This window comes from Onychostoma macrolepis, chromosome 14 (genome assembly GCF_012432095.1).
Source record: "Onychostoma macrolepis isolate SWU-2019 chromosome 14, ASM1243209v1, whole genome shotgun sequence".
In the NCBI taxonomy this organism is placed as follows: domain Eukaryota; kingdom Metazoa; phylum Chordata; class Actinopteri; order Cypriniformes; family Cyprinidae; genus Onychostoma; species Onychostoma macrolepis.
The window spans coordinates 23463372-23481385 of NC_081168.1; the positions used below are offsets into that span (position 1 = coordinate 23463372).

Here is an 18014-nt window from a genome sequence, read left to right on the forward strand (position 1 = left end):
ATGATTGATATTGATTTCAGTTATTTTGTTAGACTGGATGGAAAATCAAATGTTGTTATTGTTAACCAAATCTAAAATTAAAATTAAAAATAAAAATAAAAAATGCTGATATAATATAAAATATAAATATTAGATTGAAAACTTTTATTTTGATATTCATATTTTAAATTTTAGTTTTAATTAAACATTTAGGAATTTTGTTGTTTTTGTCATTTTCATTCATATATATATATATATATAACTGTATAGTTTTTATTTTATTTTTGTTCAGTTTATATTTTTATATCATTTTAATCATTTTAATTGTACAGATTTTAATTAAATATAAGTATATTGTAAAAATTGTATTAAGTTTACCTCTCATATATTAAGAATTCGTGAATAACCATTATCACAACATTTTTGTTAATAGAAAATTAATATTAGATGACATTTTCACAACATTTATTTTGTTTAGTATCGAGGTAGTATTAAATTTTTTTATTAATTTTTACATTTTTGTATTTTAAATTTTAATTGAAGTTGACAAATTGAATTATTATTTTATTTTATTTTACAATTAAAATAAAATATTTAAAAATAAATAAATAAATAAAAATTTGAAACAAATTAAAAAGGAAACTGATAATATACAAATAAAAGCTAATTCAAAATATTCATACATACTAAAATAACACTTGGAAACAGTAGTAGGTTGTTTGAGTATGGCATGCGTACATAATACATCTGAGATAGTATGACTATGATGGAGCTGATATGTGTTATCAATGCTGCTATCTGCTGGTGTGAAAGTGATATCGCAGCCTCTGAAATCACACAACATATATGAATACATACATAAAAGTGTGTGTGTGTGTGTGTGTGCGCTGTTGAAATCTTTGAGTCAGCTGACAGTGTGTTTGATCTTCATTGTGTTCACTCAGAATCATTAGCATTCTCCACCTTTGACTTCCTCCCTCCGATTCTCTTTGAATTCAAACCGTCAAACACGCGTGACGTTACTTTACCATTCCTTTAAATCTGAATCAGCTCCCAGTTACAGAATGTACCGTGGTATCAGCGCAGTATTTCCAGTAAAGCTGTCTGTGCGTGTCTCTGTCGCAGCGAGGAACAAGTGGAGGCCGTCGGATCCTCAGATCATCTCCGAGGGTCTGTACGCCATCGCCGTGGTCCTGAGCTTCTCTCGCATCGCCTATATCCTCCCGGCCAACGAGAGCTTCGGCCCGCTGCAGATCTCTCTGGGACGAACCGTGAAGGACATCTTCAAGTTCATGGTTATCTTCATCATGGTCTTCGTGGCCTTTATGATCGGCATGTTCAACCTGTACTCCTATTACCTGGGGGCCAAATATAACCCCGCCTTCACCACGTGAGTGACACGTAGTCATAGCAACACACACACACACACTACACACAAACACACACATTTTATAAAGAAAAGGAAACATTTTATAACATTTTTGCATCTCTTTTTTTGATGCAAGTGGTGCAGAAATTACTTCATTAATTACATTTATTTCATATGAACTTCAAACATCAAATGTTTAATGAAAATAAATCAAGATTAAATAAAGATTTTTTAGTTTAAATATTAGATTACTTATTATTATATTTATAATTACAGGACACAGATTTTACATTGCACATGCAACACAGTAAAAATCACAGTAAAAATGTGACAAAACAAAACATTTTTTTAAATTCAACATTTCACAGATTAAATTATTTAATACTGGCCCACAATATGTGAAACTATATTATTGTTACAGAGTTCATTGTTTAAATTATTATTACTTATATTGTATATAATTATAATTAGAGGATATATTTTACCTCACACATGCAACAAACAAAAAAATAGTATTATTTATTTACATTAAACATTTCTTGCTGAAATTATTTTATATTACTGTGACCTGCAATTGGACAGCAATATGTAAAATAATTAACGTGGCATGGGCTTTACTGTGCATAAAATAATCAAATATTTATTTACATAAAATCTTTTTTTCTGAAATCATTTAATATTACAGTGACCTGAAATTGGCCTACAATGTGTAAAATTGTTAATATGACTTTGGCTGAATACAAAAAAAAAAGTCTATTGTGCATAAATTAAAAAAAATTAAAAAAAATGTATTTACATGAAAAGGTATCATTATTTAATAATTTGTTGTGACCTGCAGTTGGCCAACATTATGTAAAATTATTAACGTGACATGGACTGAATAGAAAAAATATTACATTAAACATTTCTCACTGAAATTAATTAATACTAATGTGACCTGCATTTGGCCAACAACATAAATTATTAATGTGATGTGGGCTAAATAAAAAAAAAAAAAAAAATCATTATCATGGATAATTAAAAAAATGAAATATTTATTTATATTAAACATTAAAATTATTTTTAAACATATTAAAATGATTTAATATTACTGTGACTTGCAATTGCCCAACAATGCATACAACAATGGGCTTAATATAAAACAGTTTATTGTGCATTAATATATATATATATATATATGTGTGTGTGTGTGTGTGTGTGTGTGTGTGTGTGTGTGTGTGTGTATATATTCCTATATATACTTTAAACATTTCTTGCTTAGATTATTTAATATTATTGTGACTTTTGGCCAACAATATGTGAAATTATTAACATGCACCTTTATTAACATATAAAATTAAAATTAGTGGCATGGGATGAATAGAAAAACTGGTCACACAATTTTTAAATAAATAGAATAATTTATAGTCTATAATTTGAGTGTTTGCTTTCTAAATGTCTAAATGACTTTTCAGTCATTAATATAAATAATTACTGTAATATAAAGTCATTGTCCTTCTCAAGTAAATGTATCTTGATTTAAGAATGTTTAGATATTTGTACTGAAAAAAGAACTGAGTATGATCTAATGATGATTTTGTAGTGTAGAACATCCTTTCCCTGCTTTCTCAACATTGTTTTTTGTCTTGAAACCCACCAACTGACCTTAAACTAATGCACTAGACATTATTTAGTCCCATTAGGATGCTGTTTTCTTTAAGATTGTGGGTGCACATGTACACAAACATGCATTCACCATCAAATACCTGCTGCTGAACCTCCAAGTTTGACTTTGACAGGTGAAAGCATAAGCTTCTGTGTGAATTGACAAAATTTCACCTAAAATCCCTTCTTTGGTTCTTATTCAAACTCTCGGTGTCTCTGGCTGTCATCTTGTATTAGCGTGAGTGCTGTTTTCAGCAGTAAGCGCTGATTTGTATTCAGCGCACAGATATGTCAGGCTTATGAGAGAATGGCTCAGCTGTAATCTTTTCCAAATCGCTCTGCAAATAGGTTTTTTAAGTTCTGGTCAGCTGGTTTTGAAGTGGATCCCTGCGGTCTGGCTTCATTTAAAAGCAAACAGAATGAGGCGCACCACCGGTGCTCACGGGGGCCGTTCTGCTGCGCCGCGACTTTCATTGTCTTTCATTTAAAGGGTCCAAATGCTTCAAACGACTCCTCATTATAGGCAAGAAGATCCTAAACCTCAGTGAGAGAACTTTTGTCATACAATACAGCAAAAAAGAATTTAGTTTGTTTTGCTTGTTTTCCAGTGCAAATATCGAAACATGTTTAAGTCAAGATACATTTAGAACCAAAAAGACTTTAGACAATGAGTCTTATTTTCTGGCAAAAAATAAATAAATTCAAAATGAAGAGATTAGGCTTGAAACAATGAAGTCAGAAAAATAATTTTCAATTGCACTGGCAGATATTTATTTTAGTCATAAACTTAGAATTCACAAGTCTTATTATCTTATAGTGTGTAATTATCTATATCACATAAAGGAATCTTGTTTTTTCATGAATGTGTAGATATTTTTACTGGGAAAACAAGACAAAAATGCTAAGTAAGAAAATCATGTTTTGCCATACATAGCTATAAAATGACTGGAGAGCAGCTTGGACACATGAGCCTAGTCTGAGACATTGTTGAGATTCTTTCTAGATTTTTCTCAGGAGAAACATCAAGCAGGCGTCTAATTTTTTCCTCATTACTCTCTGGGGATGTGCAATAATTACAAACAATTATATTATTATTTCTGTTGTTTTGTCAATCGCGATAATTAGTATTTAGAAGTATTTAGAAATTTCAATGTATTTACACCACAATTACAACTGCATAAATAATACTAAATTAATGTTTTCAAAATGTTAGAAAAAATCTTAAATCAAAAATATATAAAAATATTAGATTAATGTTTTAAAAAATAATATTCTGAACAATGAAATATTAAATTATTGAAAATTATTGAGACCATTAATTTGATTCATTCAAACGCTAATTAATTTAGAAACGAAGCAAGCCACCCTCTTTATGAATAGATAATTGAATCAATGATTTGTTCAAAATATGTACATTTATTGACCTTTTGTGTAAAATCAATAGCACATTTCAAATAAATAAATAAATAAATATTATTATTAGTATTAGTATTATTCATTGCCAAGTTTACTCACACACACACACACACACACACACACATATAATTAATTAAACAAGAACAATACATTTTGTATTTATTCATTTGAATATTATTGTTATTGGGCAAGGTCTAAAGTTATATTTTATATACGTTTAATGCTATATGTCAGAGTGCTGCCTTTGTACTTTTGACTGAATCGCCTAGCAACGTTTATGATGGCTGTTGTTGTTGTTGTTGTTTATTAAATACTATTATTCAATCAATAATATTCTATATAAATAACAGAAGTATGTAATAGTATTTAGTAGAAACGGTGTGCCTTCGTGATGGTGATTTTAGTTACATTGTTCTGCCATTAGATGGCGAAAAGAGACTGTTTTTATGAGTCAGCAGTAAAGACTTTATTGAAAGAGACTGAAATGCCTTTTTAATAACAAGGAAGTTATTTTTACTTTCAACAACAGCTTGTAAGACGCGGCCAACAAATGCACTGAGCAGAGCTGTCAATGGAAATCACCCTTAACAGATGAAAAGATAGTACGAGAAAGATATCGCTTTGCTCAGTAGACATTCAAACTAATGTTTTATTGTGAATATAAGATTGATCTGCAGAATGAATGCTGTATCAGATACAGGTAATCACACTCGATCAGTCTATCTCTCCCTCATAATACTCTATTACACATAATACACTGCTTTTAATTCAGTAATACAATATGCTTTTAATGAAGCAACTCAACATTCCTTCGTTACTAGTTCTAAAATGAAATTGTCAACTTTAGATTTGAATCCTTGGTGGAAGGAAGTAGTTCTGCACAAAACAGAGCTTTTAAAGACACTCCGTTGTTATTTTTTATGTATTTACATACTCGTGCTGTCAAACTGTTGCATAAACACTCATAACACTCATATAAACAATGTCACACTCATAGCCATGCAATATGGCTGTATATCGGAAACGCTTTGATTATTATAGCCAAATCAATAATGTTGTTATTATAATTATTTAAAAAAAAAACTTTTACATTTTTTTTTACCATATGTGACCCTGGACCACAAAACCAGTCTTAAGTGTCTAGCTTTCCATTGATGTAAGGTTTGTTAGGATAGGACAATATTTGGCCGAGATACAACTATTTGAAAATCTGGAATCTGAGGGTGCAAAAAAATCTAAATATTGAGAAAATCAATTAATGTTGTCCAAATGAATTCTTAGCAATGCATATTACTAATCAAAAACGACGTTTTGGTATATTTACAGTAGTAAATTTACAAAATATCTTCATGGAATACGATCTTTACTTAATATACTAATGATTTTTGGCATAAAAGAAAAATCTATAATTTTGACCCATACAGTGTATTTTTGGCTATTGCTACAAATATACCCCAGTGACTTAAGACTGGTTTTGTGGTCCAGGGTCACATATGTGAAATTCATGTTTTTTTTTTTTTTCTCTTGCTGGTGATAACGGTATAAACTGTATTTTTAAACGGTATAAAATCAATATGACTTTGAAGTTGTGTGTTGGGAAATACAGCACATTTGTTCATGTGATATTGCAAAACTATATCATGTAGAAATACAAGACCAAATCTCATAGAGAGGCATTTTAGCTTTCAATGATTGGATCAGGGGGTCATTTCAATTCTGCTAGGTTTGTTTTTGAAAGTGACATACTTGATAATGTCAGCTTCTAAATCGTTAAAACAACAATCACAATATTATTGTAAACAAAACATATCGCAATCTTTTATTACTATCTGTGAGAATGAATGGATGCATTAAAGAGATCTCGCTGGTGTTGGCCAGTAATGTGTTTCAACCTAATTACGATGTGTTGTGTCTGCGCTGCTAGTTTTGTTCGCTGTAGGTGGGAAATTAGCATGCTGATTAAGCGATGCACCGCCAGCTACCGGCCCGTAACGGCCCACGGAAACCCTGTTAGCGTCGCCATGGTTACGCTCCTCCGTGAGGGCTCTAAATGGAGAGTCCCATCCACGTATCTGGGCCTGTCAGAGGAAGCGTCGATTTTAATCATTCGGTGCTCATCACAGAGCGTCCTGTGGCGATGGAGACTGTTTCTAGGACAATAACAGCCGCGGCGCAGATGAAATCAATGAGAGCCTACAACCCGATTTAACCTGAATCAGAGAAATTGAACTGTGTTTGAGCTCAGATTTATGTTTGATGTGGACTGGTAGGTCAGCGTAACATGGTGATGTGTGAGACCTGTCATAAAACAGAAAACCTTCCCAAAAAAGACATTATTAGGACATTAAAAATGAAAGCTTACTGGCCTGTAGGATGGGATTTTTATGATTGTTATGCTGTTTTGAAACATTTCAAATGTGTGGAACAGTTCACATTATTTTTACATGTACCGTAAGCGATCACCTCAATAATAATAAATAATAATAATAATAAAAAACATATAAACAATAGTGGTAGTAGTAATAATTTTATTGTTATTATTTTATTTTTATTTTATTGCTGTTGTTTATTTACACACACACACACACACACATTTTCTTCATTTTGTGTCTAAGTAAATATGTTGAATTTTATTCTTGATACTTTAATAATGTAATATTAAATTGCCTCTAGTGTCAGGTAAATTGAGTTCAGTCCCATGTAGTGTGTGTGTGTGTGTGTGTGTGTGTGTGTGTGTGAGTGTTCGTGGTGTCAGTAGAGGGCAGTGTGGATCTGCTTTCATCTGTAGCTCCTTATAGAGTAACATGCAGCATTTCCCAGCGTGCCTTGATAAAGTTCACATGGAGAAGGTGGAACTCATTAGTTATGAGACCGTCAAACACCTCTGTGCCTCCAACGAACTTAACTAACCTCAGATGAGGAAGACTGAGGCTTAATGTGGGGGTGGAGAACCTGTAAATAGAACAAGTAAAAGATTGCTTCAAAACGTGTCAAAAATCACAGCAGCTGTAACAGTAGAGCAACGCAAAGGTCATGGGTTCGATTTTCAAGTAATGCATGAACTGATCAAATGCAGACCTTAAATGCAACTTAAGTCACTTTGAATAAAAGCGTCTGCCATATGCATGACTGCAGATTGTGTTTGCTAAAATCAGACTGACCATTAGATATTTCATTTACATTTACATTTATGCATTTGCCAGGTGCTTTTATCCAAAGTGACTCTCAGTGCATTAAGCCTATAAATTTAATCAGCTCTTGCATTTTCATATGATTCATCAGGATGTGGACAGACTTTAATAAGTGCTTAAATACAACATGTTAATTTGCATGACCACTATGACTGCAATAATAGTTGGCCTCATTTAGTTTATTGATAAATTTTTATTACGCATGTTTCATCAGTGCATGTTGTTCAAGAGGAAATTATATTTGCTTTCTTTATTTGGTTTAATTTGTGAACATTAGTTAACTGCATTATTTAACATTAATTAATTTCTACAGCATTTATTAATGTTAGGTAATCTAGGCATTCACAAAAGCATTTAACATTAGTTAATGAACTGTGAACTAACAAACATACAGTATAGACACACACATACATTAATAATGAATTCAACAATATTATATGTTTTATTATTATTATTTTCTCTTTCTATGAAATCCAAAAAGTGTCCCAGTGTTTTCACAGAAAAAAATTAATTAAAAAAACTGCTGACAAAGCTGATTTTTTAATTCAAAAGTATATAGTTAGTATATATTTGACATTTAGCTGTGCTTGTGCCGTGAAATGACAGATTCAGCCTGGAATATTTCATACTTTTAATTATTTAGCTGACTTTTAAAACATAAAAAATAGTTACCTTAAAATCAAGTACGGCTGTCCATTTATTTCCCACTGGATACTTAGTTTAACTCAGAAATTTGTCATATTATGGAAGTCGTATTGCAAATGTGATTTTGTGTAATTATCTGACATGAACTTTTCAAGTTCTGCAGATGTTTTTCTGTCCAGCGTTACAGTGTGTTCTCCGCAGGGTCAGTCTGTCTCTGGATTCAGTCTGAATCAGAGGAAATGAACAGTAGACAGATTGTTTTGAGCTTTAGCAATGTGGGAACACTCACGGGTTTGCTAACAAGCCTTAAAGGTTAGAGCGCAGTTACTTCTGTGTGTGTGTAGTATCTCTGCGGCTCAGTGTCTCGCGTGTGTGTGTGTGTGATACAGGTGGATGTGATAATGATCTCACTTGGGACGGTGCGTGTGTGTGTGTGTGTGTGTGTGTGTGCGTGAGTGGACAGTATTGAAGAAGTGCTGGCTAACACACGATAAACAGCAGCACAGCACAAACAGATCACACAAACACACACACACACACATACACACACACGCACACTGACACTCGTCAAGGATGAGAGATGGTTTGCTCTGAAGGCGTCATAATTTGAAAATGGGCTGAAAACACATCCAGGCCAAATTTCACTCTGAAATCACATAGAACAGATAAAATATATATATATATATATATATATATATATATAAATTTGCAAAAAGAAAATAATTTTGGGGTGAAATATGATCTATAATATGTATTTAATATTATATTTTAATTAAATAGCTCTTATTTTATGTTTATTTTAATTAATATATATATATTTTTTAGGTATTTTTCTTTTTTTTAATATTACTATTTAAGTTTCATTTATTTTTATTTCAATTTTATTTCAGGATTAGTTTTTATTCATTTTCAGTTAGTGATTTTAGTGCTTCAAGTTAAACGTTGTAAAGTCAACCTTTCAAATTTGTTTAATTAGTTTTCATCTAATATTTATATTTTATTTCAGTGTTAAATTAACAGTTTTTTCAATAAACAAACTGTTTAGTTAATGATAATATAAGATAATATAAAAAATATGTTATTGAACAAAATGTTTTAACAGTTTTAGTTTTTGTTAATAATAATAATTTACATAAACATTTGTAATAAAAAATGAAAATGTTATTTATGTTCATTAGAAAATGTTATTCTAATGAAAAAAAAGTATTTATAGTTTTAGCTTATTATAATTAATAATTAGTTTCAGCTTTAATTAAATAAACTATTTTTTAATGAACAAAATATTTTTAATTAGTCTCTTTTTAGTTAATGATAATGATCTAGATGAGGATATTGCAACATTTTTAATTTACATTTATTTATTTATTTTAGTTTTTCATCTAATATTTATATTTTATTCCAGCTTTATTTAAATGATCAATTATGTTCAATGAACAAAATATTTTTAATTTTAGTTATTGATAATAATGTGGATGCATGGATATATAAAAATAAGAAAGAGGGCAGACTTGACTAAGAATGGATTGCATCATGACTTTGCATGCACCACCTGTGTTGTTTAGTACCAGTTTCACTAAAGATGTAATAAGTCAGATAATGCAAACGTGCCACAAAATGTGCTGCATGTCATTGCACACCGCCATCCTCATAATGCAGGTCGTTTCTGAGTGTTAGGTTGTGCTCATTTAGAGAATAAGGCACAATCAAAACTGAGGCTCATTTACACATAAAGCAGGTTTGTGCTAAAAAGAATGAGAGTGACAATCTGAATACTCAAACATGTTCAAGTAGCCTCAGTGTTGAACGAATTCAGCCGGGAGAGAGAGAGAGATACGTGATGCTGGAGCGTCTCTGTGAAGCGCCACTGCAGGCTTTGCACTTTTACACTCCAGAGATAAAGAACCAGAGGAAACAGGCAGACAGGAATGAACAGAATGAGTGAAAAATGTCCTCGAACCAGGAGAGAAAAGGCAAAACTCTCCCGCTGGCAGAAGCTGAAGCACATCGATCAGAAAACACGCTCACGGTGTGTGAGGAGCTTTATTTGAGCACATTCCTCTCATAGAGTCTTTTTAAGCTTGTGACTATGTGTGTGTGTGTGTGTGTGTGTCAGTGTGTGGGTTTTCACCAGGGAACATATAAAAACGTTTAAGAAAATCTTGAAAAATGTCACCCACGGGGCCTGCTGTCACTCAAGGATTTTGCTGAATTATTTGAAAATGCATATATGCATAAAGCTACACACACACACATAATATAAAAGCACGTATATGTAATAAATATATAAATATAATTAAGAATTAACATACATTTATAAATATAATAAAAGTATAAATAATATGATTACAATATACAAATTAAATATATAAACGTGTACACATATATATTGTAAATGTGGTATATACATATATAAATGTATTATATTTATTTATGTTATTATTAATAAATAATATAAATTTGAAATATAAATATAATAAATGTAAATATATTTTGTATTATATAACAATAATTATAATAATTATTATTATTATTAAAATATTATTTTAAATATAAACGTATACATAAATACGTGTGTGTGTGTGTGTGTGTGTGTATACACAGAAAAATAGGGGTTTAAAATTATACCTTTTTGGGTACAACAGCTTTATTCAGCAGTACCCTTAAAATTACATATTTGTACCTTTTTTTCCCCTAATAAGTACATATTAGTACCTTAGAGTAGTAATATGTACCCTTAAGGTACTAATATGTACCTATTAGGGGTAAAAAAGGTACAAATATGTCCTTTTAAGGGTACTGCTACAGGGACAAGCTGTTGTACCAAAAAAGGTATAATTTTAAATCCTTATTTTTCTGTGTGTATACACTCTCAGAAATAAAGGTCCAAAAGCTGTCACTGGGGAGGTACCTTTTCAAAAGGTACACTTTTGTACCTACTAGGTTCAAATATGTACCTTTAAGTACTAATGTGTACCTTTTGAGGTACCAAAATGGATCCTTTAGGTACAAACATGTACCTTTTGAAAAGGTACCGCCCCAGTGACAGCTTTTGTACCTTTATTTCTGAGAGTGTATGTGTGTGTGTGTGTGTGTGTGTGTTTATATATAAATATATGCAGCATCACACACATGCTCTTTAACAATCAATCAAATGTTAGTCAGTTTATCAGGGGATAAAGACATAAGATATTGAAAAGAGGTGAAATATTGATCTACAAGACATGGAATAATCAAGTGTTGTAAATTATTCCAGCATATGAATTATGCAGTGGATTTTTGAAAGGATTTTATAGGTCATCTTCAGGACAGGTTTGAAGTCCCCGCCCTCCTCATTTGCATTCAAGCCAGAAGCCCAGAGGAACACTAGTGCTTTGGTTAAGATGAATCACTTGTGTTGCACCAGACCTCATTAGTCAATCGATTTGTACAAAAGCATCTGCTAAATGAATTAAATATAAATGCTAAAGACCTGAAGAAGCAGAAGACGTGAGAGCTATTCCTGTAAACACAGGGGAATGAAAGTCAGACTACGGCTGGATAAAATACAGATGGTATTTTAAGAAAGAGAGAAATAAAGAGAGAGGAGATGGTTTTCTTGCCCAGTCTGTGGGCGCAAAGCAACAGAAGAGAAACCAACACAAAACTGGAACCTGCTGTGAGTGTGTGTGTGTGTGTGTTCAAGGAAGGATGACCTAAACATGAGTCAAAAAGCGTCTCTCTTTCTCTCTGCCTACATTTTTAAGCGCGTTCGCTGTGAAGTAATTCTGTGAAACAGAGAGAGAACGGCTCTAAGGAAATATATGCATCTGTGTGTGCTTGTGCAGTTTTAGGACATTTACCTGTGACTAACCAATTACTAACACACATACAGACACACATCTGAAGCAAACGTGGTTAAGAAGCTCTATACTGCAGACTTCTGTGAAGTTAATTATAGTTGCTGCGTTCCAAAACCTAGTGAGCTGCTTTGCTATCCACCACCTACATAGTCAGCTGTCTTTGAAGATGACATCCTGACTGAAATAGAGCCTCGTAAGTGATGGATTTGAAGCGCTACGCAAATAGTGTAACTCACAATTGTTATTGATTCTTTTCAATAGTGAATTGAATACTGTATATTTGTAAAATCTAATAATAAAGGCCTAATATTACCTAATTTGACATGATACATGTCTTAAAGAAATTGTTCATCCAAAAATGAAAGTTTTCTTAAAATATACTATATATATGCATTCCAAGATGTTTGTTTCTTCATGGAAACAGATTTGGAGAAATGTAGCATTACATCTCGCTCACCAATGGATCCTCTTCAGTGAATGGGTGCCGTCAGAATGAAATATATATTTGTTTAGAACTGTTTTGGACTGTTTTTCATGACTTTTTCCCTTGAGAAAGCAATATTATGGATAGAGGTCTCATATTTTAAGTTAAAACGTGTCAGTGATGATTTTGTTTCTTACAAACATGCAGCTTTGTATTGATGGAGTGGAGTTGTGTGGATTACTTGTGGATTATTATGATGTTTTTATCAGCTTTTTGGACTATCATTCTGACGGCACCCATTCACTGCAGAGGATCCATTGGTGAGCAAGTGATGTAATGCTACATTTCTCCAAATCTGATGAAGAAACAAAGTAATTTACATCATGGATGGCCTGAGGGTGAGTACTTTTTCAGCAAATATTCAATTTTGGGTGAGTAATTCTATTAGCGCTCTTCTCTAAGTAGAGCTGACATGTTTTTTCTTGACAGATTGTCGCTGGGCGTCACTGAGGTTTTCTCAGATTTACTTTAGGGGTCAGTTTTAGCTCACACACATTTAATAGCTTTTGATCTTGTCAGCAAACATCTAAAGAATGACAGAGGAACTGAAGTTTTTATCTCTCATCACACAAAAGAATATTTGTCATATTAAACAGACTGAGCTGAGCTGGTTTCATCATTTTGATTGGCGTCGTGATGGCATCTAATCTCCCGCTAATATTTATTCGTCTGAGCCGGTGTGTTTGGGTGGAGAGCGGGACAGTCTTTCTTCAGAGAGACTAATGGATGGAAAACAGGAAAGATGAGTAGACAAGAAGTGTCATTAAGAACAATAAAGAGAAGGAGATGTAATTTATGAGGATAAATAGAAAGAGAGAGAGAGAGAAGGAGATCATAACAGAAGCGATAGAAGAACTTCTTAGGTGGATAAATTTTAGAATAGTCTCTTTCTAATATGATTTACATGTTAATAAAACCAGTTGCTCATGGCTATAATATACCTACTGTCTGAAATCATCAGATAAATTACTAGAGATAGAGAGAAACTCTAAACCACATCTAGATATATTAATAATGAATGAGAGACTGAGAAAATATCAAGTGTGAAATAGAGAGACTTAAATTAAAAAAGGAAAATGTTACAGAGAATGAAAAATGGTAGAAAAGTGAATGCAATTATATTTAATATATTAATATATAATACATATAATTGTAGCTAAATTATACACAAGAGTGAAAGAGTATCTGCATGAATCAAATGCAATATTTGCCAAAATCATAATAAAAGAAATGTATATTTATAATTTACACAAAGAAAATGAAACCTATTTTTAAGACCTTTTATTATTTATTTATTTTTATTTATTTATTTTTTGTGAAAGAGTGAAACCGTATCTGTGTGAATCTTAGAAAATGTGCTTATAATTACACCCTAAAATCATAGTAACAAAAAATGATTTATATTTTACACAAAATTAAACCTATTTTTAGGACGTTTATGTATTTATTGACTTATTATTTTGCATTGTGGCATTTTTCATAACAATTAACTGCATTTTACTCCAAATGTACGGTATTGTAATATGAAAAGCATAATAATATACAATTTTAATTGTGAAATATTTATACATCATGGTAGTATTTATTTATGCTGAAAAAATATATATTAAAAATATAATAAAATATTAATATTATTTGAATAAATAAAAAGTATCCAAATGCATAACAGTGAGAATTTAGACTGAAAATGTGCTTAAAAATAATCATAATGCAAACCTTAGTACTTTTGTTGGTGATTTATATTCCAGCTTTGACACAGATGCAACCCGTTTAAATATTCAGAGCGACACGGAGGGAGTGAGACTTTGACTCTGTCCACTCGATGAGTTCAGCATTAAAACACCAATATTTCAGCAACATCACAAAACAAATCCATTATTTAACAGAGCCTCTGTTCTTCAGCGTCACTCCATCTGATTCATTGAGTGATTCATCATCTTCATTCTGCAGTCATTCAGCTCATGAATGCAGCTCTCTGTTAAAAACAGGCACAGATGGAATAAAAATGTGTTACGCACAAGAAAGGACAATCACAGAAATGTTCAATTGAAGGCTTGCTGAAGTTCTTCTACCTCTCGGATGTTTCTCCTGAGAAAAAGACCATATCATAATCTCATGTTTCCTCTCTAGAAGAGATCGCAACAGGTCTCAAACTGTTCAGATTTACTAAGATACAAATGTTTGCAAACAAACGTCTCTGTCTGTGTCACAATCTTCATCCAGGTCACAAACTTTCTAAGTTGTTTCTGCACTGAATTTTTTTTTTATATTGGTCTAATAAAAAAATTATGGTTTAAACCTGTTTTGTTTAGTTTGTCTAAAAACAAACAAAACATATCTATAAAAGAGCAACATCTGAGCAATAATGTTCCTCTGCTCCGTGTTTGTTGACAGGGTTGAGGAGAGCTTTAAGACTCTTTTCTGGTCCATATTCGGTCTGTCGGAGGTGATTTCTGTGGTTCTGAAGTATGACCATAAGTTCATCGAGAACATCGGTTACGTTTTGTATGGGGTTTATAACGTCACCATGGTGGTGGTTCTTCTCAACATGCTGATCGCAATGATTAACAGCTCCTACCAGGAAATTGAGGTACGAATTTAGTGCAAAAAATATTGATTCTCAATCTTACTAAGTCTTGGTTTCACAAAAAAACATATCTAAATTTCCTTAAAGCAAGATAAATTTACCTGAAAAGCAGTGATGGGAATGTTATACTTAAAGATTATAATCCATTACTGATGATTACATGATGAAAAACATAATCTATTAGATTGCACATTTTAGGTAATGTCATCTGGCTACTTTTTGATTACTTTTGACCTAATTTATCATATGAATCTGATTATACTTATCTTACACCATATTTACATAAAATAGGAAGAAAATGTTTTCTATTCTTTATCATCAATGACATTGAATCAGGATTTGTGAGTTGATAAATCTCTCTCTCTCTGCAGGAAGACGCTGATGTGGAGTGGAAGTTTGCTCGTGCTAAACTCTGGTTGTCATATTTCGATGAGGGACGGACGCTGCCTGTGCCATTTAACCTGGTGCCCACCCCAAAATCCTTCTATTATCTGATCATCCGGGTCAAGTCCTGCCTTATACGACTGTGTAAGGGCAAAGGTCATCGGCATGAAAACGAGCTGGAGATGGGAATGCTCAATTCACGGCTGAAGGTAAAACGCATACTGCATACTAAAAGTGTCTACTTATATTTTATTTTGAACATCATTTGAGTTCTTCATGCATCGTAGATCCATCTCACAGCAGATCTGAATGTTTTGTCTGATTGCATCATGTCTCAGTTCTCTCTCGTCTGCAGTTTTGTGTCTTCAAAACTGATCTGCAGATGGACAGAAAGACTTTGATTAAGATCCTTTAAATGGAAATGATGTTGACAGTGAGACTCAACCAAGTGTCATTTAAAGAGCAAATGGCTGAAATCTGGTATTCGCAGTGTTTTGCCTCTGTGAGCTTCCGAAATGCAGCATCAGAAAACTTCTATAGAGAACTAATGCTGAATGCACATTTAGAATGCAGAATAAATTATACTTATTATATAATTATAATTATACTAGAATAGTGTCAGTCCAGTGTCTTGTGTTTTCCTCCTTATGTGCTCCTAGTTTTCCCTCTTGTGTCATTATACCCATATTTGGTTATCTTCCTGTTCCTGTCCTCATTGTTGTTTATTAGTTTCCACCTGTGTTGAGTAATTATCTCATTGAGTTCCTTGTTGTGTTGTGTATTTATTGTGTGTTCTGCCCCTTGTTTCCTGTCTGGTATTAACGTCGATGTTGTGTTCCTGTGTGTTTCTGCCTGCCTTTGTTTTACCCTGTTTTGAGAAGATTAAAGACTGTTTGTTTTGAGTTTACCTCTCGTCTCCTGTTCTTCGTTTCACCACAGAAGGCAATCGTGACAAATAGATTACACTTTGTACACAATATGTGTAAAATATATAATGTGATGTTATAAATAATATATAATTTATATAAAGTAATTTCATTTAAGTTGTATAAATAAGTGTATCATTTGAAACATGTCAGTGCAAAATCAGTTTCACATTATGAAAACTCAAAGCAGTAATGCATGTTGAATATTGGCCTTTTTTTTTAGGCTGATCATCATCGAACAAATCTCAGGAGCCGAGAGGAGAACACTGTCAAGAAACCCATCAAAAACCCTACAAGATATCAGGTCAGAGACTCAACAAACCATATGAACCTGAAGAGAGTTCATTATGATCTCTGTATGCAGTCAGTTTGAATTGACAAGCTCCGTCTCCCTCTGTCTGTCTGTCTAACAGAAGATAATGAAGCGCTTGATTAAGCGCTATGTTTTGAAGGCTCAGGTCGACAGAGAGAATGATGAAGTCAATGAAGGTACGAACCCAGTAAATTTACTGTAGTCTCTAGTTTTATTTCATCCCAGACCGTCAGCTCAAATCATGTGCCTTGTTGATCACTTAAACTTTCTTGTGTAAAAGTAAAAATCAGTTTATTTACGGTATGAGTAACTTAAAGTTTGTGTGTTAAAGGTGAACTGAAGGAAATAAAACAGGACATCTCCAGTCTCCGCTACGAACTTCTGGAAGAGAAATCTCAGGCCACTGGAGAACTGGCTGACCTCATTCAACAACTCAGCGACAAGTTCGGCAGGAACACCAAGAAACAACCTTGAGACAGACAGACAGATGGAGAGAGTAATACAGTAGTTTAGGAGCAGTATCTGGACGCTTAAACATGTCTGAATGTCATTCATTAATGCATACAAAAGATGCACAAACACACTTTACAACCAAAACAGCTGACAGATGGATGTTTGTATGGTTTGAAATGATAAAACAGATCTAGTGTTAAAAATGAAGACAGACAGTATTGCATTTGTTTGTTTATGGTTAGTGGATGATGTTGCTAGTTGGTGAGATTATCTGACATTGTGTGAATTCGAAGCTCAATTCTGCCATTAGAATAAAAAATATATAAATAAAAAAGGTATTTTTATCTCACAATTCAGATTTTTTTCTGGAACTGAATTGAAAATGTTTTTCTTAAAATTGTGGGCAGTTCTACTCGCAATTTGGAGAAGAAAAGTCTGAATTGTGAGATACAAACTAGCAATTGCGAAAAAAATTCTGAATTACGAGATTCTCGCAATTGCGAGATATAAACTATATATTCTGAGAAGAAAAGCCCATATTGTGAGATAGCAGTTCTTAGAAGAAACGTCCGAACGGTGAGAGACTCCGTTTACTCTCTGGAGACTCGTTCAGTCTTTGCGCTTGCAAATTCCTCAGTATAAATAGTGAATCCACCATGTTGCGAGCGCAACTGGCTCTTAAAGGGAATGGGAGATGAGACTCTGATTGGTTTATTGCACGTTATGCCCAAAACACACCCTTTACTTAACATTTTTAAGTAAACATTTTTAGACCATTCGCCGG

The 18014-nt window shown here is 32.7% G+C and overlaps 1 protein-coding gene across 1 annotated transcript in view; it reads left to right on the forward strand.

Annotated features, from left to right (window-relative positions):
- The window catches only part of trpc7b (transient receptor potential cation channel, subfamily C, member 7b), a 77189-nt gene extending 59810 nt beyond the window's left edge, over positions 1 to 17379 (forward strand). The window contains exons 10-15 of the mRNA XM_058797029.1: positions 1105 to 1369; positions 14962 to 15157; positions 15526 to 15747; positions 16688 to 16768; positions 16878 to 16953; positions 17109 to 17379. Coding sequence (XP_058653012.1) covers positions 1105 to 1369; positions 14962 to 15157; positions 15526 to 15747; positions 16688 to 16768; positions 16878 to 16953; positions 17109 to 17251 — 983 coding nt within the window. The 3' untranslated portion in view covers positions 17252 to 17379. The remainder of the gene's footprint in view (positions 1 to 1104; positions 1370 to 14961; positions 15158 to 15525; positions 15748 to 16687; positions 16769 to 16877; positions 16954 to 17108) is intronic.
- The last annotated feature ends 635 nt before the right edge of the window (positions 17380 to 18014 follow it).